The sequence below is a fragment of the Xylocopa sonorina genome, chromosome 15 (genome assembly GCF_050948175.1).
Source record: "Xylocopa sonorina isolate GNS202 chromosome 15, iyXylSono1_principal, whole genome shotgun sequence".
NCBI lineage: Eukaryota > Metazoa > Arthropoda > Insecta > Hymenoptera > Apidae > Xylocopa > Xylocopa sonorina.
The window spans coordinates 3,768,063-3,793,761 of record NC_135207.1 but is presented as its reverse complement, the minus strand read 5'-3'; the positions used below and the strand labels follow the sequence as shown (position 1 = coordinate 3,793,761).

Below are 25,699 nucleotides of genomic sequence, written 5' to 3'. Positions count from 1 at the left end.
TTTTCTGGGGCAACGCGCAACATCTCGCGAATTAGCCGAACGCTCGTGCGCGACGAGGGTAGGTCGGATGGCGTGCAGCCTGCGGAAACGGTGGAGGAAGGCCAATCGCGAATTCCGCGAGGGCGAAACAATCGCAGCCGAATTATCCCGTCCCCCATTGCGAAAAGGAACACGCTCACCTGTCTATCGAGATTGCTACGAGGTTGAAGATGGAACTGGTGCTGCACGTGACGTCCATCGCGATGTAAAAGTCGCAGACAAAACCAGGCAGGCTCCAGGATCCGTTTACCTGGAAAAACGAACGAACAAACTGTGAAGATCGAGGGCGAAACCGCGGTACCACGCCAGTGGAATTAACCCCTCGTCCGTTTTACCATCGAGCTCGCTATGATCTCGATGCAAATTAACGTTCATCGAGCCGTTCCGCTCGGGTTAACAAAAACGCGAACCAGAGCCAGCGATATTCGAGCGCCCGTTTACAGTAACTAACGAGACGTTCGACGATGCTAATGCAGAGCCACGCGAACGTGATCGTCGTTTTCGTCTGGCATTCCACCATCGAAGAATGGGACTCTCGCGGGAATTGTTGTCGAGCGAGAAAAGGTATTCGCTAAGAGGTGCTCGTAGAAATCAAAGGTCGAATCAAGCGATGAGCTTTATCTTTCCTCTTTTGCATTCCATGCGCGGCGCTTCTGCCTCTTCCTCTTTGAGATTCCGTGTCCCCATCCCCCGTCGTCCTTTTTATCCTTGAAAGCGCGGCTATGTCGGCTGCCTGCAATCGTCCAGGACGAGCCAACTCGCGTTTCGTGATTTATTTATTCGGAACAACCGTGCCTGGGATACGGGAGCGGACCTCGCGCGACGCGCTCGCCCCGATTTTCTGTTTGAACCGGCGGATTTTGAACCGCTGACAATTTCCTCTTTGTATTACCGCCCGCTCTGTGTCGCGCGTATGGACCAGAGCCGTGTCTCTTGTCGCTCGCTCGAATTATTCGATGCTCGCGGCTGTTAACCAATGACACGGATCAAGCAATGCATCAGCGTGTAGTCCTCTGGCTGGCTCTGGTCCTCGCGGTAGACGTCGATGGTAAAACAATTTTTCACGAATCCGCTGCACGTCGACGCGTGCACACGGAACGTCTCGCTTGGTAGTGCTGGCTTCTCGTGTAAGATGTCGTCAGGACGTAATGGAAACCTGTCAACGCGCAGGACACGGTCAGAAACTAATCAGAATGTGGTAGCATCGTCGAGATAATGAACGCGTGATGATCTGACGGTGGTAGCAGGACGCGTGGTAACGAAATGACACCATAGAAAGTCTCGAGAGTCTCGAGTTGCATTACACAAAGAAACAGATATAATTAATTCTAGAAAATTAGCCAAAGCTGCGATTATTACTTTTCTTGATCGAACAGTCGGTGCTATTAAACTTCCGCTGCTAAATCACGAGATATCTCGTCGAAAATAACGGGAGTGCGCATAAAGTAATCGAATGCATCGTAGGAACGTGAGGGTACGTTTAAATGTCTATAGCTTGCTGAAATAGCTCTTCATAATCGAATCGCGACGGACGAAGGTTTCATTTGCACAATGGCGCGTAAGGAAACCTCGCGTATAAATCGCGGACTGTCCAATATCCCCGTTATCGATCACATTTCGCAGCTCGAGCCATGATCACTCGCAAAGCGCATTAGCGACTATTAAGTTGCGTGGCTCATAGTTCAACGTCGTATCGATCCAGGTCGCTATATATTTTGCACACGTATAACCAGAGCGCGACACGACCAGCCTATCGATACTTTATGACGACGCCGCGTCAGGAATAGAATAACGTACAGGCTGGTGTACCATCTCGCCTCTTAACGCCCCTTTAATTTATCATCCGCGATGAAAAAGACCCGTTGTTCCGTTGCTCCTTCAGAATGTCGCGCGAACGCTCGCGATATCCTTCAAACGCGACCTAAATTCGTTCATCGTCGCGATTAAACTGCAGAGATACGAGCGAGGGGGACGCTTTAAGCGTGGCCATTTCGCGCGATGCACCAATTTCTTTCAGTTATCGCCAGCAGACAGATTTCATTGCAGCGTTCGCGGCGGAACGAAAAATACAAATACGCAGGAAGCTGGTGAAACAGCCGGGGAGCGTGTCTCGTCTGGACACGAGCTGCATCTATGATGAGCGCGGAAAAATGGCCGCACGTAAAATTGTCACAATTCGTTGAACCTCGCCGCGGAATAAGTCGCGTGCATCTCGTGAAACTTAAACAATCGTCGACGTGATCCGTGGTACATAGCAATTTGCCTGCTAATTGCGACATTAAAGTATCATGGCGCGTCCTCGACGAGTTTCAAGGGGACGCGAGTAGGTTTTCGTCCAATTAGAATGGGTAATGCGTGGAATCGAGCTGCGACACTTCACAGAAACATGTATTTCTCAGCAAGGGATGCTCGATTTCATAGAAACGTGAAAAATGTTCCCGATTTGTAGTGGTTGCGTTCGATAGTCGCTTCCATTTCGAATGTTATTAACCATCGAGAACGCTGTCACGTTGGGTCCCCAAAGGAATCTCGAGTATCGCAGGTCAGCGTCGTCGCAGAGAGCAAAGTACTCGAAAAATACATCGAGACAGCAGTGTCCAAAGGAATAACGGAACTGTCGTTCCTTTGATTAACTTGAGGATCGTGCGGCGCCAATTTAAAAGTTACGCAACCGCCAGGAAGAATGGAAATTACTCGACAGAGTTCCTGGTCGAAGGGAACGCGCACGAACACGCGGTAAACATTTCGTGGAAGGCAAACGGAACGTCGTTTCCGACGCGCATTCCATTACTGGCAGTTGGCGAAAAAGAGCGGCGAACACCGTTGAATTTTCACGAGCGCGTGAAATTAGTTTCATCCGTTGCTTCTATCGCGAGAAACAAAATATGTTCCCCCGGAAATTCTCGATCGCGTTGGATAGAAGAGTTCGAGAGCTGCACGGGACATCTGGAATATCAGAACAGAGATTAAGCGGAACAAGTTGATCGCGCAGATTTACGATGACACGCCGTTAATTACAAGATGGGTACAGTCTAAATACGGGTAAATCCCTGTACGGTCTGAATACGGGTAAGCACCGTTGTAATGCGTCTTTGTCTTAAGTTGAGCCGCGGCCAAAATGCCAATGAAGTATTTAGGGCGAAGTAATTTAAGAGCGACGTGCGCGCGTTTAGCGCCAGTCACAGTCACAGTCCTCTGTCTGCTCTGAACCACCCCTCGTTGCACCCCTTCTCAGCCACTCGCGTTATCCTTATATTACATAGAAACGCGAAATATGCAAAATTCCACCGCACACCTATTACCCGTTGAAATAAAGCCTCTCCCTTAAGCTGTTCAGCGTAGATTATCATCGCGTTTTTCCTTTTAACGGATAAACGTGCGTTGCCCTCGACCAGTCGCGGCTCGCTGATGAAATCGCAATAATTAGAAAATTCTGCGCGATGGAGAAATTGTCCAGGACCGCTGCTGCGAGCGTGTGCGACTCGCGGGAATGTTGTTAACCAGGGAATGGCGTTCGCAGAAAAAAGAATGTGTACGCGAAATTTAAAAATTCCACCGCGCCATCCCTGGTTAGCCCGTGCGTTACGGTTATAGCTGGTATTAATAATTCCAGGGGGAGGGAAGAAAGTACGACGAGCAGGAACGACGAAAAATAGGCGCGCATCCTGGTTTCTAAGCGCGAAGTAAGCACGCGTTACACCTTCCGCCGGGTGCCTTATTTTAACCGTACCTTTGCATTCGAGGCTCTTCATCCGGCTCCCCAGCAGGGTTAAATGAGCCATAACTCTGTTGCGTGTTGCTCCGGTAACGCGTCCCTACCCTTGTCGAGAGGGGATCCACGTCGACGCGCTTTCTAAATAGATGCGTGAACTTGCTCGTCGAGGAGCTACTTTCCGCCGACTACGCCTGGTAATTAATCGCGTGCGCAACGAATAAATAATCACTCGTTGGCTGGCCACTTAGCCCGTGTAAATTCTACTCGTAAATCGTTAGAGGCGTCGTTCCTCGAGTAGCTAAATAACAGCTAAACGATTCAAGTATCGCCACCCATCCAAGAGTCAATAGCTTGGCTATTCAGTGATATAAAAATTAATTACACGACCTACTTCTCGTTGAACCCTTTGGCGTCTGATGATCGATATGGCGCTCGCGTAAGAGGGAATCGCAATTACCGATTTAAAAGTGTTAAACGAGAGGGCACAGGTGGAAGACACGCTCGCGGAAGCGTTATGAGAAGCGTTGCCTCTTGATTGCCAGTATCAGAGGTTGATCCTTTTGTTGGAATTAAACGGAGTCCCCTCAGGATGGCGATACCCTCGAGGGACGCGGGAAAGGTCAAGGTGGAGCGGCACTTCCGGTCGATGTAAGTCTCACCGCGATACGTACATAATCGCCGCATTTATAGCTGCATCGTAGAGGGTTCTAATTAAAGACCAAGGGGGATGGGAGCCAGTCAGCCTTGTATTATCCCAACGACCTTAAACGGGAGCCGCTGTGGAAAAGCAGTCAAGAAGCAATTATCCGCTATCAGTCGTACTCTGTCTTCCTTCTCTGGTAATACTATTTCCGCCCTTCGATTGCCTTTGTATCGAATTATGGATTATGCTCGTGCGCCAGTCCCGCGAGACGCTCTCAAGTTCGCGAGGGATACATTTTTCGATGAATCACTTTATCGCAATCCCAAATAATCACTCGCGTAAAATTCCCCGTTGGAAGGATTACCCGGAATGGTAATAACTTCCACGTCCTCCCCCCTCCTGCTCTGAAGTTCGAGCGTCTGTCGAACATTATACGCTGCTAATTGCCAATTGAGACTTCGTTTCCGATTAAAGGAAGTTCAGAAAAGGGAACGTTGATTCCGTCTCTGCTGAGGAATAAGTAGATCGCGTTACCATTCGCGTGCCGAACGACAAACCGCTTTTGGTACGCGAGTTTCCAGCATACGCGAGGTTGTTCCAGCGAAACGAGTGAACGTCGAGCGTTTAATTAGTAATCGTCTTGCATATTTCGACGGGTCGATCGATATCGCTGGGATCCACGCGCTCAGTAGCCGAGGGATTATCCGTCGTGCAGTCTTTAAGCTTGATAGAAGTAAATTGCCCCCAATTGGAGGTTGTAGCCTGTAATAAATTCGCTACGATGCACTTCGTATAATGTGATCAATCGTCGTATATAATGCAGTCCCGTCGGACATATGTGCACTGCTCTCGGCTGGTCGCGGTAGGATATCAAGGACACGGTTACACATTCGACATCGTCGAGCATCGATCTCGACAGTTCAAGTGGCAACACCGTTGTTAATTCTCTGTTAAAACCCAATCGTCTCGTCCGACTGTGCAAACACGATATGAACCTGGCTGGGTTATCCGCGAATTTCTGCCGTTTGTAATTGGACAAAATTATTTCTTCGAGCTCGCGAACGCTTGGTAGGCTTTGCTCCTCCTTCCAGCTCTGCTTCACGGAAATAACGGGCACTGCCGCCTCGTACTCCGCTCGTACATTAATTCCAAGTGTCAGCCTGGAATTCTCGAATTTTAACGAACCACTCTATGTTCATATGTATATTCATCCACGATCGTTGTAGATTGTCGCGCTGAGTGCAGCTGCGAGCGTCGCCGGTTGACGGTCGTTTGGGAAATGAAGGCGTGAAAATTTTCGGGGAAAAACAGTGAACGTTTCCGCGGGAATTTAATGACAACCGTGACGCTGAAACGGATTAGAGACCGCCCCAGCTCATACCCTCGTTAGCGAGAAAAAAATTCTATTAAATCCTTACGTTATACCTCGTAATGAGCCTCCCTCGGCGTTCCTCTGCGCCAAAAGAACCGCGTAACAATGCCAAATTAGACGATAAGATTTAAAAGCAAATATACCTCGCAAAGTCATCCCACAAGACTTGCAGAATATTCTATACACGCAAATGCTAAGTCACTTTGCATTAATCCTGTTCGCAACGCGCGTCCTTCCAATTCCACTCGAATTCGAAGTTAATACGCTCGAAACAGTTTGTTATAAAATTTCGAAGAAACGAAAACGCAGCTAACCTTGTTAAAGTTATTTCTGTGTCACTCAGAGGTAGAATAATCGTAAGACTCACTCGAGAAACAGATTTCAGAATTGTTCGAAGGCTGTCGATGGATCGACTTTTCAGATTACAGTGGCGCCTCGCTCGACGAATGGATTCATCCAATCACGCATGCAAACCTTTCGTTTGTCGTATTAAACTAGTGAATATTAACTCGTTGTCAGTTTCATTTGCGCCAGCCGCGTATCGCGCTTTTTATTCGACCAGCGTCGCCTACCGTGTTTGCCTGCCCCTTTTTCCACGCGGACGCCGGTATTTAAACCGGGCGAGCGTTTTTGCGCGCAGCATTTTTCCGCGGGAAATATCGCCCGCGTCGAGGCAGCTATCCGCGTATCCATCTCGATCGCGCGCGCGACTGAATAATTAAATTGGAATTACCTCAGCTGTGTTTAATGTTCGATTTTTCAGGCGACGCTGTCGGCCTGGTCTAATCGGGGACGTTTGATAAACAAAGCGGGCCAGGTGTCATACTCGTTTTCCTCTGCTCTTTTTCTCGCCTCTCTTCTCTCTTTCCGGCTCGCGACGGCTCAGCTCGTCGACGTTAAATTTGTCCACGGAAGAGCGAACGCGAGAGGTGGCAGCGGCCACTGTATTTTCCATCGACGCGACCCGACGCGTCGGCTACGTCGGCTAGGTATCATGTCGTCCGCTTAAACGGGTAACGGCGTTCCTATTAATTCTCGTATCGAGCGGCTGCAGTACTCCAAGCGATTCACCCATCGTAATTCAATGACACGCGGCAGAGGGTTGCGGAGACGAGAGCACGCGCGCGGCCGATACGAGGGCCGTTGTTAAATTGATTTCGAATTGATATAATCACCAAAGTTAAACCGACAGAAGGAGCGAAACAGTTGGACGAATGTCTATACGTATATTCACACGTGTGCGCGAGTGTGTGTGTGTGTGTGTGTGTGTGTCGTTAGAGGAATCAAAAGGGAGCGGGTTGCCGCGAGAAACAGGGCGTGGAAATGATTGAAAGACAGGGCAGAGCATGGGGGATGATTTAGCCTGTGAAGTTGATGAGGAGGTGCGAGAAGCTTTCGCAAGCGGATCTGAGAAAGCACTTCAAGACTCAATCGTGGGTTGAGATTGTGGAAACGAATGAGAGAAACTGTATGGAAACCCTGGTATTACGAGCAGAGATGGGGGTGGGTTGGGATTTACTTGCGAAACGGAATCTCGTCGATGCCATTCAATTCGCGATACGAGATGCGACGATCTCATTTACGTGATATGTTTGGAAAAAGTGTACGCGTTCGAGAACGTCCATTAATAATTGTCGTCTACTTTGTAGCAATTTTCTTGCGCATCCACTTTATCCTTAACGAATTTCTCAATTGAGTCACGTTGAACGTTACAAACATTAGACAGTCTTTGCTCTCTTGGTTCTTGTTCTTTCTTTCCATAAAGTATAGCAATTTGTATGATGTACAGCTGTTTCAGCGCTATTCATACGTGATATGTTTGTAAAAAGTATACACGTTCGAGAACGTCCATTAATAATTGTCGTCTACTTTGTAGCAATTTTCTTGCACATCCACTTTATCCTTAGTGAATTTCTCAATTGATCCACGTTGAACGTTACAAACATTAGACAATCTTTGCTCTCTTGGTTCTTCTTCTTTCTTTCTACGAAGTATAGCAATTTGTATGATGTAGAGCTATTCATACTCGATGGAGCTAAATTGGAAATCATTATTTCTGGCGAGCAACTTGCGAGGCGACTTGACGGAAGTTCGACAGTCCCTCTAAACAACGAGGGGAATGTTATAGCACAGAATTCCTCGCATACTTACTCCCGTCTCTAATCTCGAGACTTTCGTGCCGCAAGAGATGATCGATCAAAGCGGATCGAATTGCTACGCCTCATCCCTTAGCTCTGCAGTTCATTGCTTTCCAGGAGCTCAGCTGTTAAACAGATTCTGCTGTTACGCGGTTTCCCTCGCTGCTCTCTTTGCAACGAAATTGATAGCCAGCGTTCTATAGAGCAGAAGTATTAATACCAACCGAAGGAAGCACAATAGTGCGCAACTGAGAATCAATGGAACCGTGGACAGGCGTCGAAAGCCTTAGAAACATAAACAGAGCCTCGTGGATAAAGTTCAGTGCGCGAATAAAAGCTGAGCCGCGTTGGCCAGCCTCTGAATATAAAAGACAGGGTCGTTGCAATGGAAATCGCCTGTAAAGGAGCATTGGAAACGACTGTTTCTACTTTCTACACGTTTCACGATCCGTGGACGCCGAGTCGCAAGGATGAAAATTCAGGGGAAGCGTTCGTCAGGAATTATGAAAGTGATCGACCGTCGGATGATCACCTTTGGGCCCTGTCCCCAGGAATTCCGAGGCGACATTAAAAAGCCATTAACCCAACTAATGGAGGATCCCGTGACCAGCGAGTTTTTGACCGAGGCGACCCCTCGCGGAAGGAAATTCAGGTTCCAGCTGCGTCAGATGATTTCATCGGATTAAAGTCAATCCCGTCGGTTGGTCTCGTATCCTCGAAACGAAATTGTTTCGTTGCCATGCCTCGCGTCCCTCTCCGTGTGTTCCGTATTTCTTCGACTGGAAATAAGACGATGACCAATATTTGATATTTCTTCGTATCAAGTCCAAAGAGTAGATCGTCTCAGTCTACGATAGGGCTATCGTATGTTTGCGAAATCTATCGTTTCTTTCGATAATACGAGTTCTACATTATTTTTCCATCAGAACTGGCTTCCAATAGCTGGTGAAAATTATGGACACGACTTAAGAAGAGTATTTCTTCGAAGAATAATCGACAGAACGCGTATCTAGAGTGATATGCGAGAGCAAAAAAGAGTTCAATTATCGATAACGAGGATCGCGAGGATTCAACAAGTTCGTAACGGTTAAATAACACGGAAGACAACGGTCTGGTTGTAAATTTAATCGAGGCGAGCTTGGAGCAGGTGTCTCGATGTCGAAAATTCTCGACAGCAAGTGGAAAAGAGAAGTTGCCCCTCGACCGGAGGGAAATATCGATTCTATTTCGAGGCGATTACACGGCCGTGTGCGCAAAATTGACGCGAGCATCGCGCGGATATCGAAAGCGGAATAATTCGGTAACCGATGGCAATATTTCCTGTAAACGCGATTTTTTAACCACCAACGAAAGGGGAACGCGTCGCGATTAGCTAAGGAAAACTCGAGAAAGACTCTGTCGATCGGAAGAGCCATCCAGTAATCAATTTCGTATTAATTTCCTAGCCGACGAAGTGAGCGATTGAATCCTGGTAATAACGTTTCTTCTATCCACTGGAGAGAAAGCAGTATTTTCAAAACGGACAGGACACAGTCGCTCGCAATATCTGTCCCTCAGATTTTATTGAAGATGGGATCGAGGACGATATTGCTTCCGCCCCGTTACGGCTGACCAGATACTGGGCATTATCACTCGACTTTGATACCGTTTCTTCTATCCTGCTGGATCTTCTTGCGGAACTCTGTTATTTCTCGCGATCCTTCGAAGAATCGAATCGCTACGAGAGCACCAAACCTTTGCTCAGTCTCGACGCGAGACAAAACGAACGATCGCCATCGCCCACGACGACGCACAGCTTTCGAAACTTTGTTTAGGCGGTTATCGATAGTCAGCGTGCGGTCAGTTTCCAGCGAAACGGAAAGGAAAATAGAACGCGTGTTCAGCTGTGTGTAAAGTTGCGGGGGAAACATCGGATTATAATCCAGGTCAAAAGTTTCCGGGTTCTTTTCTACCTGACACTCTCGCCTCGGAACTTATCCATTTGTAAGAACAACCTCTCCTCGGGACGCTTCTTTCCTCGTCTTTGGACCTGCTTTTTCTTCGTTGCCCCACGAAAGGAAACGCGAACGTGATAATGTAACTTTTTCGATCCGTCTAACTTGCTGCTTGGGGCGACGTGGACCGTGTTGCTCTCGCGGAGCTTTTAAAACAGGGAACGAGGGGAAATCATTTGATAATCGCGGTCGCCACGCGCAAAGGAAGACGGAGTAATTGAGGTAATTCACTCGACAGAGGCTTCTACGGATGTCGAGGCGGCTCAGAACTGTTCCAGGTCTCGGACACGTAGTTACGACTTAGCCGGGGATCAGATTAAATTTACCTAGCCATCCAACGTGACAGCATGGTGTCCGTGAGGGAACAGAGGGAGGGAGAGAGAACCCAGAGGACTGCGTAAAGGAACTTGCAGGGAGCATCTGAGTTAACTTGCCATAAATTCAGATGGTCGCAAACCGCGTCTGTTCCAATGGTTCCCCTGGAACGACCTGTATTATTGCGTCTGGCGAAAATTAGCATTGCTAGCCGGGGCATACCGATCATATTTACCGCGACTACTGGGAATATCCTGATACCAGAGTTTAATAATCGATAAACATTCCTCCCACTACCACGTGCGCTCTCCTAGCCGCGTATGTACGAGGTGTGACGATTTAATTGCCGGGACAGCGTCGTACCCGTCACCCGTGTAATCAAGTGAGTAGTAAACCGCAAGTCTATAGAGTCGCTCGTCAAATAGTCGTCGCGAGGGCGATCAGGATCCGCGTGTGAATTCAAAGGATTCGATTGTATATTATTTTTAAGGTAAACTGTTATGAATTTCATTAAATTATTACAAATGGCACGTTAAATGGTGAATCGCCTTTTTTTGTTAAAATGTATTTGAATAATTGAGTTGAAGAGAAAGAGGGAGAGAGAGAAAGATTGTTCTCGTGTCGCCATCTTGGTACAAATCCGAAGCGTTTAATAAATATCGTATAATATAATTTATTGTCGCATAGTAAATTACACTTGGGGTGATCGCAAAGCTGAATAAACGTACCGCGAAACAAGAAATTAACATTAAAATCAATTCGCTCCTCGAAACGGCGACTAATTAATTATATAACGTACAGCTGTTAGAGTAAAGCTCTACGCCATTCGGTGAACGGGACACGAGAAAACGGTTTATGTGCATTTAATACGTTTAATAACGAGTCCGAAAGCGAAACGGCGACGATTACAAATCGTATCGTTCATTCCGGCGCCGATTTCCGATAATAATTATAAACGGCCTCCTCTAACGCCAAGGATAATTTGCATATTAACAGTGGTAATCGAATATTAATTGGAACGCGGATACAAATAGTTGTACAATATCGCGTAAACGATGTTGTACTCGTGTTTCAATTTTCAGGCCAGCTCACTCTTGCCTATTATTGACGTTTATTGGTTCAATTATCGTTCAATCGCTTGCTCAAAATCGCACGTCGCGTTTACGTCGTTTGTGGTTGCAACGTAAACGAAAATTTTTCCATTCGATCGTTCGCATTATCCGAATCATCGATACCAGTCTGCATTAAAGGTGCATCAACCGATGTGAAAATTATTTCCTGTCTTTGCTTCAGTTTACGACAAAACCATCCGGTTGCAGGGTTTTTAACAAAGAGCTTCGTTAATTCAGCCGACAAGCTGACGGATACCTCGTTTCAGCATCGCCCCCCCCCCCCCACTCCTAATTTTGGATGCAAAGTATCTTATCGCACACCGTAACGAACAATTCTCTCGTCTTACCGGCTCTCAGTTCGAATTTCAAGCTTTTAAAAGGACGCCACTGGCAGCGAAGTAGCTGAGGAAACAAAGTCCGTTATACCTGGTCCTTTGAGAGGCGACATCAATCAAATCGAGACCGTCTCGCGTTCCGCGTAAGCAGAAAGTCGTGCCCGCGAAGGGAGCAAAAAGTTAAATACGCCCGTAACCAACTTCGACCAACGCAAGTTCGTAACCCATTAAACTTTGACACTTACGACGCTAATTATTCAAACGAACTCTGTCGAGCCATTCGAGCCTCTACGACCGATCGAATGCCTCGTTCAGTGGCTGCCGCGAGCGCTGATTCCAATATGGCGATCCGTTCCTCTCGTTCGAAAATCGTTACCACTTTGAATCGAAGATGTGGTCCCAGAAAGAGACGTCTGGCTGTTCCTCTGTCGATTGATTATCGATAGCGTCGCGTTCTGCAACTTTGGACGGTCGTAAGATGCGATAACATCGAGGACAAGGAAACGAGAGGAGCGGCAGGATCTCGCGAACATTGTCCGCAGATCCTGTTACCAAACTCCAACGTTACTCGTTAACAAAGGGGGCTCGACGGTGGGACTCGTTTCGCCTGGTATCCATCGTCGAGAGCTGGGTACCAACATGGCCGCTCGCGTACACCAGCAGCTTTGCACCCGAAGCTGCGAATTAAGACGGACAAAACTTGTCTGCATTCATTGCTGGCGATGCGCGAGCGGTTCCTGGATTAACCGCGGTGTTCCAGGGAATTTCCACGAGGGTTTTCGAAAACAGGAGGCGTGGGGACCAAGAAAGCGAGACGGGCGTTAAGCAAACGAGGGTGAAACGCGCGCGAGCGCCATAAAGCTACGTGGCCGCGCGTTGGTGAATGGTAATTGCCGAACTTCCACGCGTCCGAATCGCGTCGATGTTGCTATTGTTCGGCAATAGTTCCTGGCTCCTCGTGAAACTAGACACCATCGCCTCCCTCGTCGCGCTTAAACCTCGACGCTCGGTCATTATACGATAGGAAACGCAACTGCATCGATCGTTACCCGGTATTCCATGGTATTTGGTGGGGTGGGTGGTTAAAGGCACGAGTGAAGCCTCGATTATGGAGATCGGATCGAAGTTCGTTGCGATTAATGAATGCGAGTTCCAGGTCGAGTGACAGGAAGACGCAACTTCGAGTTCGCGAGAGGTTCGACGAGATTTCTCGATTAACGCAAGTCGATGTAACAATGCTGGTAGGAGCTTCGCGAGGATTATATTTTCATCCTCGTTACGATCTGATCGCAACGTTCCGAGCGAGAAGCCCTTAACGATTCCCCAAAACGAGAGCCAAGCGAGCTGTACGTCGAAAAGTTTCGACGATACGAAGGGTGGGGCGTCCCACGAGTCTCAGGGAACGGGGTCGTTAATGGCGACTGGGAGAAAGAAAAGTTGACGGGAAGGCAACGGGACGGACGAGAACGCGGGCGACCGCGGGATAAAAGTTTGGCGCGGAGAGATCTCTCGATCGAGGGACCCGACTCGAATCTTGATGCTGGTCTAACGTCGAGCTGCCTTCAATCGGTTCAATTTACGGGCGTCGGTTGATCCCTTTGCGTCTCGCGAAGCTTCACGGGGATTTTAATTAATTCTTCTTTAAGTCGCCTTTAACGGACCCGCTTTTGTTTCTTCGATCCCCCCTCGCAGGGATCGAATTGTGTCCAGGGATCAGGTTTCAAGCGCAGTCGGATCTCTCGCCCGTTTGTTTAATCGATTCGTCCTTTATTCCCGCGGAGGAACGGAAGCGCCTGAGGTGGATGGAAAAATGCGAATCGCTGTGAATTATGAACGCGTACAAAATTACCGTTGGTCTCAGTTGCAGCAGAGACAGAGGAGGAATAGCCTGGATTTTTCATTTCGACAAACACGAACGTTTCCTGCGGCAACGAAATGATTAGCAGGACAATGGCTGCGCATACCACCGGCAGTGTTTATCATGTGGGGAACGCTGCAATGAACACGATCCCAGATCCCATAATCTCCGATTGTCGCGACGGGCATTACGCGTATTATGCGCGATCTCTTACAAAGGTGGAGTCTCGAACAGTTTCCGTGCATAAATCGACTAAACATTCGAGCGGCGTGTATCCATAAATTGAACGCATATTTCCATTAACCTTCCGCACGTCCTATTCCAGCCACCGTATTACTGGCTCGTCGAATTGAATACAAAGTGGCGATATGTTTATTCAAGCGGGGCGAGCATTATTCGAAACGCGTCGAGGATGTATCGCGAACGAGGAGGAAGGGACAGAAACGATACTGCGAATCAGAAAAGTTTGCAGAACGACTTTTTGCCCCGGGGCCCAGGACAAATGACCCGCGATCATGGAGATTCGAACTTTGCCAATCGCGTTCAGAAGACACTCTCGCGGGCCTGGCAATTTTGTTAAAGCACCGTAATCGCGGAACTTCCTTCGAGTGTTTACTTTCTATTACGTCGTGGCTGTTTCATTAAATCGGTTGCGTCACTGGATGACGCGAAGCCATCCGTTGGACGCGAACGCGGTTCCGTTCGTTCTTTCTAATGTAAACGTTATCCGCGCTCTGTATTCATGACGCGGCTCAGCCGTTGTTTCCTCGACTGATTAACAGCTATTGAAAAAGCGAATAAAGAAACAGAGGAAGCTGCTGCACGCGAGGTTATAAAGCAGGATCGTTTCGTCGCAGGGAAAGAGCGGTACACTGCTGCCCAAATTCGCGTTGGACGATCTCCGTGGAAAGACAATTTCAGCGACGAATGAAACGCGCGGCGTACGAAACTGAGCGACGAATTTCAGTCTGTTATTAGCCGCGAGGAAAAGCGATGATGAATAGGAAAAAGCGTTCGTTCGTTGGAAATTCTTGCTGTCATCCCCGCTATCTGGCATAGCGAGCTGGTTAAAGGGAGATGCAAAAACCGTTCCTTCATCGCGTTCACGGCTCGATCGTCCTGGATAATTCATTCGCCGCGGGATGTCGCTCGCGCAAGAAAAGCGGCCACGGTTCTTCCTTGTCGGAAGTGGTGAGAACCCCGTAGAGGAATCGAGCAAGTATTGTAATACTCATAATAGCGCGATAGACGGACGCTGTACGCATGATCGCGCGACCCTGCAATTTTTCTCCTTTCACTGGGGATTATGGATTTTTATGACCGTTCTGTATGAATCTCCATTGTGCGAAAACAACGTTTGCAAAGCGGCACGCGAAACAAAGCAACGTACGCCTATTAGGACGATCGAAGCCAGCCTGAACCGTATTCGCGGATAAACAGCGAGAAATCGAACAGAACGAACCGTGCAACCTTTCGTTTGTACTTTTATTAACGAATTACGCTGACTTCGTTATGCAGAGGCAGCAACAATGCAACGCCTCGAGTATAACTTTCTCGATGTATCTTAATTTCGCGTAGCTTCCAGCTCGCCCATGATTCTCGCGTAAAGAGTGATCGAGTTTCTTTCGAGGTTTGGCTATTAAGGAACGTACGAGTTTTCAGAGGGCAAGATATATACCGTGGTATATAGTTACTTCGATGTTTCTTGGGAACTTACAGTTTCGCACCGTTCTTAAACAAGATCGTTCAAGGTTCCTCTAAATGCTGCTTTCAACGCTAAAAATTCCCACATCAAATACGTCTCACGAGATCACGAACGTGACATCGTTCAAATTACAGATTCATTGTCTCTAATTTCAATCGCGCGACAAAACTGATGGCAGAACGAAACGGAAGGATGTACGCGAAGAAATGTTCGCGAGTTTTCAGGGGGCAAGTGAGAGTTTCGCACCGTTCTTAAACAACATCACTCAAACTTTCTCTAATTGCTGGTTTCAACGCTAAAAATTCCTACGTCAAAAATGCGTCCCACGAAATTAAGAACGTGACATCGTTCAAATTACAAATTCGTTGTCTCTAATTTCAATCGCGCGACAAAACTGATGGCAGAACGAAACAGAAGGATGTACGCGAAGAAACGTTCGCGAGTCTCTCCAAGGATCGGTAGATTTTTGTGTTTTACGCGAGAGAAATGCAATCAGTGCAGTGGCACGGTGAAATCGTCGTCCTGAACAGCTGGCCAGGTAACTCTATCGAAAAGTAGCCGGGCAGCGCGATACGGAGTCGCTTCGATCTGTTCTCACGTAGTCCCTGAACAACTCGAGTGGTCAATTCGCTGAAAAGTCCCAATCTACGTCTCTCGGATATCGGTTTCTCTTCTCTGGGGATGTACGTGCGCTGAATTGATTGATTCCGCTTCTCCTTCGAGGTCGAGCAGCCCCGTCCAGGTGCGGACCACCGATAAACATTAATAACCATTACCGCGGAGACCTCGCGGAAAGAAACGAGAATCTATCGGGCGCAGTCATCTCAGTGAACCCACGGAATCAGAGGAGAAATTGTTACTTCCGCTTGGTTGGGGGACTCCATCGGTTTCGCGAGGACTTCTCGCCATGGAGGATTAGCTAAATCGACGGGTCCTTTTTTCGAACGCCACCCCTCGTTTCTAAACTTTTGAATAAGCTATATAGAAAAATACAAGTACACTGTAGAATAATATCTTCTTTCTTGAAGAGAATTGAATTCGAACGTTCGATGAATGTAATTCGCCAAGTGACAAATGAATATAAGGAGATTCATATATGAACGAGAAAATCGAGTGTATTAATTAGTACTGTTATAAATTTCAATAATCAGTATTATCAGAAATGGAAATTGTAGTACATTTTCATGCGGATTCTCCATCTTTTAGTCGCTCCACGTCGTCAGAAGCGCATAGGGAGCGCGCACGCGATGGTTACAGGGTCATTAATTAATGTTCGCGAAGAAAGAACGGGGAATTGGCTTAGGTGTCATTAAATTGTGCCGCTTCGAGTTATAATCCGGTAAGTTTACGAAGTTAGGGTACCCGTGCGTGTACGAGCTGGCAGTGTGTGTGTACAGTTGATTGGCCGGTACACTGAGAATGTGTTTCGCTGGCGTCACCCGTTGCCAATCGAATTAACACTGATTACGGTTCGTTTGATTATCGCGCGTCGCGCAGCTATTGTGCAGCATGACAGGTGGAGCTCGAAATATTTTTGCAGAAATTTACGACGCCAATGGAAGACAGAATTGGCGAGTAATGACGGCGGGACGCAGCGCGCCAGCGCCACCGATTATTCCGCGCAAAATCGATTTAAACGATCGATTAACACTGTTCCCGACCCGGGTCACGTTTCCATGAATTCGTTTCGCTGACTCGCGAGTTATTCCGTCCGAGCCATTGAATCACAAAAACGTCACCGGCCGGAAATCGCGTAACAAATGATTACCAGCCGACGATCGAAGCCGGACGATTTTTCGTCCCAACACAATCGACGCACAGCGCAATACGCGCAACTGTGCCCAATTAATATCCGCGAATCGGTGCGATTCTCATTTTTAAGCTTCGCAATTTCCATCGAGACGGATACGTTGCGGCGGAGCGCTCGAGGAGCGTTTAATTGATCGACGGTGCTCGTTCGAGCCATTGAGACGGGAAAATATCAACGGAGGAAAACGTAGGAAGTCGAAACGTACAATAATTGATTCGTTCGAGTCGAGGCATTAATCCAAAGGCGAGGCGATATTACGTTCCCGCGCGTCGAACGATACGTTGCTCGCGATCGATCATCTCGATCGCGCGAGCGAAAAACATCCTTGGTCGAGCGCGTAATGACGCGGTGGAAGCGTGGCTGCGGAGGAAAATTGATATCGCGGTGTTTTAGCGCGATGAGGGGATCCTGGCGCTGCGTGCGCTCCGAGTAACCGGTGTTCGCGAGCCGCAGCTGGACGAGAAACGGCATCATAAATTATAATGTAATTTTATAAAATTCCCAGTTATAAATCTCGCCGCGGGGGGAGGGCGTTGCATGCGACTCTAAACCCTCTTATTACGATCAGTCGACTAACCACGTTGGTATCGTACGATTACGTACAAACGCGATTTCTCGTGCCATCGAGTTCATTATCGAATTATATTATAGCTGGTTCATTTTCTACCGCTCGAACGGTTTGCTCGTTCGAGGTTCACGCATGAGCTGCGGTTAATCGTGAAAGGTACAGGTGCTCGAGGGACGTGTTACTCGACGAATTGATACAGGATTCCCAGGTATAAAGGATCCAGTGGTAACTCTTCGCTTGGGATAGGAAAACATTGTTCAGCAGCGAATGGATTCGATTGTGATGAAGTAGATCGATATAGATGAAACACCTGGGGAAACATCGACCAGTTCAACGCGTAGACTTGTTTCTCTTTCTCTTAAGCTTCGATATATCGCTTCTGTCGGAACCAGCGAAGATGCGTCGAAGCAACATGGCCGCCATGTTTGGCATCGCGTGGAAATAACTGAAACGGGTAATCAGCGCGCTGCATTGGTGACGCCAATCAACGAGTCGAGTAATTTGTTTAGCGGTTGTACCATGCGAAACTTCAACCGAAACGACACCACGTAGCAACAGTGGCTGCAAGGATCCACGGGTAGATAAGCAACTCAGCTTCGAATGCGTCATTACTCCGAGCCCAAGAACTGCGGTCGCTACTAACGTAGACAGTAATCCACCAGGCATAATTTAATATCACCCCCTGTAGCTTTGATCGCGACGGTTAATCCAATGACAAACTATCAAGCTGAGAATCCAATGACAATTAGAGACGTTGGATCGCGTCGCGAGGAGTACGCGCGCGTACTGAAGGAACTTTGACGATTACGTGGCAAAGGGATCCGTTAAGATCGACGATGCAAATTACAATGGAAGTTCGCGCAGGAACCGCGGAAGGTAGAATTTTCTAGCAGAGCGAGCACGTTATAAAAGTACCCAGGAAGCACCTTGCTCGCTGATCCAACGAAACTTGACTGTTCCGCGGCGCGAGCTGGCACGCTCCTCGGGTCAGAAACGGCGCTGCTCCTCGAAATGCAAAGTTTTAATAGTAGTCTTAACAACTTGTTACCTCGCGCTGCTCCCTCGCGCCTCGCTGCTCCCCTGCGCCACACACATTTCATCGGCTACGCCTCCTGAAAATGCACTTCGTTTCCACGAACGAGACTGTTGCGTTCTCGTGAATCGTAACCGATGCAATTACTTCCTTCGATTCGATCGTGGCCACGGAAAGAACACGCGACACGGCTGCAATTTACCAGGAATACTTTCGAGAACTCTCGGTTCGACAGCGTTTCGCAGCGTCGAAGTTGGCCACGCTTGTGCGTATCCTTCGTCGAGTCGTCCATTTGATAGATGGAACGTGATATTATATTTTTACTCGGACTCGTCCATTAATCTTCCATCCGTTACGCCTGTCGAGCATCGAAGACATTTTAAAAGGCATCCTCGTTGCATCCTTCGACAAATAAATTCGACGGGTGTGTTTACTCGATGGTAACCTGAGATATAATTAAAGTGAAATTCCTCGTGGACCGTGACGCCAACTTTTTAGCCACAGAGTGGTTTATGTAAATTTTAATGCCTCGGTCAGAAGACGTTACTCGTTGTAGACGACCACGTCGTGGAATAATTTAAACGAACGATTGAATTTCGTCGAGTCGAGAGGCTTCCAAAGTGTTCGTCTTCATTAATTAATCGTAAGTACTGGTACTCTGTTCTTTCGAGCGAACGGTGAGCACCTCTAAGAGTGCGGTATTAATGCTTACAAGTTACTTAGATCGACTGAATTTCGAACTGGATAACGATGCCTCAGTAATTTTAATTGTCCCGCAACTAGCTCGCTGCAATGAAACACCCTCGAGTTTCAATTGAAAACAATTTGCCGCACGATACGCCAGCGATTTTTGCACGTTATTTCTTCCGTGTTTTAAATGATTTTCATTAAATGAAAAAAAATCTGTTAAAAGTTCGATCGATTAAGAGTGAACAACTTGAACAATTTTATCGATACGCGCGTCATAAATTCTCGCTTTCCGCTCGTAAAACAAACATCGCGATGGCTGTTGCGTATTTCGTAAGGTTTCGCGTGCAGTTTCACTTATTTTTATTTTCGTTATCCTTTACAACGCGAGGGACGTGGTAACTAAATCCCTCGTCCCGATATTTCATCAGAGAAATTTCAGCCGTTCCACTCTTTCCAGTTTCGCTTCGAACATCCCGCAACCGACTTACCATTTCTTCGTGGCGCGAGGGTAGCAGCCAGAAAATATCAGCAACAGCAGTCGCAAAAAGGGGAGATCCCGAAAGAAGGAACATTGGTACAAAGTTATCCAATATCTTGGATATGAAAAAAAAAAGAGCGGAAACACGAAAAGATGGAAGGCAAACTGACATCGTTCCTCCGCCACTTTCTCGTGGCTCGTGTTTTGGCGACCTTAACCTAACGACGCGCGCGTGCACTCGAACGAAAACGGGAAGAAAACGGGAACAGCGTCGATACGTAACATTAATTAGCGCGCGTATATACGTACAGCAGAATTTACGTTCGCTCTATACCTTGAATCTTTTTCGTTTCCCAGCTAAATTCTTTCTCCATCAGCTCTTAATGCCCTTAAACCCGTAAGCCCGATAAATTTAAAGAGTTACCTTGCTTTCAATAATTGCCGTCCTTTATCCACCGTTCCTCCTTTTCTTCGTACATTTTTACTCGTTAGCCAGCGGATACCTACGAGCAAAAAGGTAACTGAAACGTGCCGGCATGGAAACAGCTTTCCCAGGAAATTATGCGGTTACGAGCCACCCCCGTTCACCTTTTTTCTCCCCTCTTTTACTGCGAGACGCTGTTCTTTATTCTCTTTAATTTCCTTTTACGTTCTCGAGGCACGAAGATCATTACGATCGAACGCATCCGCGACATTATTCCCCGCGTTGCGTTCATAGCAATACCACTTTCAATGCGGTCACGGTTAAAGCACTCTCTACGATAATCCCTCAAACGGATTTATTCTGTTACTTCATCCGAAGTTGCGTTCGATTTACAAAACTGTAACGAGCCCCAACTCCGTCGTTTCGCAAAGTTAAATTGAACCGCACACTTCGCCCTATTTTATAACGCGGCGCCGTTTCAGTTACTTATTATGTGCGCCGCTAATTTCACCCCTCCAGAAGGGTAATGTCGAACCGCTGTTCGACTCGGGACCGTGACGCGCGTGCTCGAAAAGTCAATCGTAGGAACCGCCGCGCCCAAATGCACCCTGGCACGTCGCGCGATGCACGAGCGCATTGAAACTGATTCCCAGCGCTCCCTTAATCGGTTTAAAAGGCGTTTAAGTGGAACAGCGTGCCGTGGTGGTTCCAGCGATGGTTCTGGCTGAGAAATCGTGATAGGTAACCGACAGAGGGCGACGAGGAACGCGAAGACGCGAGGACCAACAGTTCCTCTGAATAGACTCTAACAGAGCTCAGAATGAATGACCAGAGTAGGTCTTCAATGGCAAATATTATGTTAAATCTCTGGTGAACGGGACAATACGGAGGAGACTCTATTATCGACGACTTGAACGCGAGTACATCGTACGGAAGCCACATTGTTGCGTGATGATCCGGTAGGCCTGCGATGAAAGGCGGTCCTGTGGGAAATACGTGGGTCGCCTCGCGATGTTCCCTCGATGAAAAATTTATCCGGGACCCAATAATTTCGCGAACCACCACGAACTTGACGGGAAGAATCGACGAAGGTCGAGCAGGGTTTCCATCGAGCGAATGGGTTTCGTTTACGAGCTCCTCCCCTTGTCCACGCGTCTCTTTCCTCCTCGCCATTTCCGGTTAATCCCTTTGTTCTTTCACAATGGATCGCTACTCGCTTGGTCCCGAGTCGCTGCTTATCGCGATCGCACGTAGCTCGGTTAGACGTTAACGGAAGTAGAAATCAGCACCAAGCGTGGAATCGAAGCGATAACTATCGTTGTGTTGAGTGGAGCGTATCAAGGGACGTCTAATCTGCTTCCAGCGATAATTTAGGCTAATTACTCTCGGTTGCTTCGCGCCCCGCGTGCTGTGCGGTCCGCGCGTTCGAGCGCAAGCCGATGAACCGTGTCTAAGGGCGTTTTCTCGTACCGAACGACTGGGAAACAGGTTGTTGCTCGTGAAATTTACGAGCCCCTCGATACCAGGACCTGGTCGAGGGAAATAAGAAACCGGAAGACCGCGTAATTCTTGCGATACGCTCGTTAATGTATTCCAAAGGGCGAGAGAGGGTTCGAGTCACTTTGATCAGGCTAAGTGTCGTGAATAATTGAGAGGCAACGCGTGTCGTTCTGGCTAATTCCAACACCTAAATTCGCGTATCGCGTCGATTCATCGATCGTTTCGTGACGCGCGAACAACGGAGAAAAGTTTGCGCGATAATAATAAATCGCGATAATTACAACTGCTATCGGACGCGACATCATTTCCGTTATCTCTCGTGTAACCGTGCGACCGCGGGAATGCTCGAAAACAGCGATTAATCTTTCTTTCAGCATACAGAATGGAGCACAGATAGCATTGCGACACTTCCGCGGTCGTGCGTTATTTTGGCCGCTGGCCAAACCGCGCGACAGGCCATTTGTCAATATGACATACTTCATTACACTTATCTCTATAATATCTCATTGATACCGCGAGAAGAGAACCGCGCGAAGACGATCGATCGTGGCGTCCCCCGTCGCGGACGCTGCGAGTTACTTTCGCTCGCGACCTCTTCCGGTTCCTTTCGTATCGCGTACTCTCGCGAGATCTCTGTTAAATATGCGTCCTGGTAAATTCCACGTGGAAACGATAATGCGGTCGCGTGGTATCGCTCGCTAGCCCAGCATCGTTCCCTTATCGCGACTGCAATAACACCCCGCAGACACATCGCGCGCGTCTCTCGCCTACTTTCTATATATTCGAGCTAATAACAGGTTCGAACGAAACTTTCCTTTCCGCTGCTCGAAACGCTGCTGGAACTCTCGAAACCGACCAACGAACCGATGCTTCACCAGAAGCTTAGCCTCTTTGAGAAACTTTCCCGTTCATTGTCGCCTGCCGCTATCTGTTGCTGAGATAGTGGAGAGTTGGCCAATGCGTGAACTGCGACGACCAAGTTCTCGTCCTCGCGAACGCACTACCACGCTCGAGTGTGTGCTCTCAACGTATCCGTCGTGCGAGAGAATTAACGAGGACAGTTATACCCTAGAAACACTGAATGCACGTCTTCGAAACTTAATTCCAGACGTAATTTCGGACGTTTTCTGGTGTACTCGAGTCCGAGGAGCATCGTGGATGTTGCAGAATTTTCTGGAGTATAAACGGAAATAGATAGATCGTATCTATAGACTCTGGTTCTGTACGAGCCCCAAACGTGGCTCGCATAAATCGTATTCGATGCAACGAGTTGGGTGAATAGCCCAGGATCAATCGCAGGAGCAACGAGAGGCGAAGGAGAAAACGTGGGGCGACCAAGTCGCAGGAAATGCTTGCAGCGAAAACTTCGCAACTGCTGCGGAACTTTCTATCCGCAATGTGAACTGCAGTCGAATTAGTATAGAAAACGGTCGGACGTTTCAACCACAGCGGGTCCCGCAGGAGCCGTGTCTCGGTGCATACGCGCAAACTTTTCAAATGGAAAGAATAATTCCTCTCCCGGATGACCCGCAGGAACTTGCACGCGGCTCGAACGTTCGACAAGACAAATTCCTTCGACGAACGGATTACAATATCTGTCAATCGCGACTGGTCCTCTTGGAAGCTCCTGGTTCTGCTTCGTCTCTGTGTATAACGAAAGTTTCGAAGCGCGAGAGGAAAAACTAAAACAGACAAGTATCGCAGCCATCGCACCGAAGACTGGACCAAGTTTTAATCAAAGCTTCCTGGTCGTCTTTCAAAACAGTCTCGTCTTTGCTGTCACTCGCGTCGATTATAATCCCACTCGAGGCTTGGATACCGCGACAGTCAACGTCTTCAAAGCATTTTCCACGAATGTCCTGATTAAAACGATGGATAGACACCAGCTAGGTTATACTGGAATTTTTCTTCGCGAGATTCGTTTTAACGAACGGATAAAAACCGCTGCGAAATGTAACCACGGTTTCGGCTACCAATTCCCCGTTGTTTCCTCCGATGGAATTACACTCGAGCGCCGTCTATTATCGCGAGAACGCAAATGCACCGCTGCGTCGAGCGGAGAAAAATTGAGATGGGATCTGCGATTGGGCCGTGCAATTTTCCCAATTTAAATCTAATTTAAGGTGGACCTGCTCGCGGTAGATGCATCGACCATATATTTACCGGGCAAAGTAGCGAACGGAAGTGAGACAATGGCTTCGAATGGAACAGCCGACGGACCTTTCACCGCTGGTAGGATACACATTTTTTTGTTCCCCTCTTCTTTATTCAGACGTGACTCGACCGTGGCTGGCAATTACGTTCCATTTACGTGGCAACCAGGCTGTTGCGCCTAACGCGGCTTTTCCGCTTCCACGCGTTCTCGCGCGATTTCGATCCGATCAGCCAGCCTCGATCGACTGGCCCGGAATACCAGGATCGATTATGCCGCTTTGCAGGATACCCCGTCAATCAACGCGCCAGAGCTCCCCAATTTTTCAACCACCGTTTTACCTCTCTCGCGCGAGCAAAAACGCCGCGTAAGCTGACGTTCGACGTGTTCCTGTCCGGCTAATCACGCGCTGATAGAAAGCTCGCGTTCAGCAACGAAAATCGTTGGTTGGAGATCGTCGAAGGTTTTCGTCGCATCGACCACGCGAGATCTTCCTCGAGAGAGTGTAAAACCATTACGAATTGCTCGATGAGTTTCGATAGCGAGAGTCTTCTCACGTACTTCTCCTCTGTGCTCAGCGAAGCCCGATCGTATCTCGCGACGCGACTGTAAACTGAAAACAATTATTGTCAGGAGCGCGATATTTCTTTTTGCGATCGATACGCGAGCAAAACAAGTGTTGCAGTTCTAAAAGGGAGAAGAGAAGCGTCAGAGAGGTGGACGATGCAATGAAAATACGGTCACTATGAAACGTGCGCGATCAAGAAGACGAAACTTGAGAAATTGGCTTCCGATGACCGGAGTCGTTCAGCTGTATTCTGCTCGAGGAGACGCTGCCACGCGAGAAGAAGAGATAGAGGAACGCTCGAACGGAAAGACGATAGCACGAAAAGGGGGCGCCCTGTTGCGGCATAAATTCGCTCGCGTTCGAGTCACTCGATCTCGAAACTTTATTTCCTCCATGGTGCCTTTTTCGTCCACGTCTGGCTGCGAGCGTAGTCGGGAATTGAATACAATTTCGCATAATTTCAAAGAGCTACGAAGTCGCTCGACGATGGTCGAGCCGAATTACTAAATGAAACATCGTCCGACGTATTCCCATCGGGCCGTTCGATGCAATGTCTTTTGAGACGCGAATCTTTATCCAGGAATTTTCTTTGAAACGCAGACGCCTCGTCTGCCAACGCTCGAGGCACGCCTCTGCAACTATAATCGTAAAGAATTCAGACGCGTTCAGGGGAACGGTGTGAACGTACCTCGTGGAGATACTTTCTATTTAATTCTCGAAATATCCGGCGGAACTCGGCAAGAATTTTCCAGCTGGCGTCCGTGAGCGGAAAAACTGATGCGTCGCGCGGAAAATAACGATACCGTTTACGTGGCTCGTAGCAGGGGGCGCGCTCTTAGGGACGGTTCGTTTGTAAGCGTCGCTTTCGCTGCGACACTTGAATTATTAAAGCGACAACGTTGCGTCCACGAGCAATTACGTCTTTAATATGCACGTGTCAAGTTTTAATCTGAATGTAAACGCAATTTTTTCCGCAACGCGCGCGCAGGGGAAGCCTGGAAGGAGGCGAGCTCGCCGAGCGAGCGAGCGAGCGAGGGACACATAAGTCTTTAATTAAAAGTCCTCTGGTATGCACGCGCCTTCTCTCCCTCGTAACGACTTCCCGCTTTGCGGAATAACGAAAAGCATTTCTCTGCGCGCAGAGAACAAACTGGATCTAGCTGGGCGGTGGAAGAAACGTATCCCTTTCGGTTCTTTAGAGGCACGAAAGAATTCAGACAACTTTATCTCAACGTGCGCTTCCTCGTTGG

General features: G+C 48.1%; 1 protein-coding gene across 3 annotated transcripts in view; it reads right to left on the bottom strand.

The window, feature by feature from the left end:
- The window catches only part of Dop2r (dopamine D2-like receptor), a 99,503-nt gene that overhangs the window by 8,792 nt on the left and 65,012 nt on the right, over positions 1 to 25,699 (bottom strand). For all 3 annotated transcript variants that reach the window (XM_076906904.1, XM_076906905.1, XM_076906907.1), the window contains exon 2: positions 180 to 289. In XM_076906904.1, coding sequence (XP_076763019.1) covers positions 180 to 289 — 110 coding nt within the window. The remainder of the gene's footprint in view (positions 1 to 179; positions 290 to 25,699) is intronic.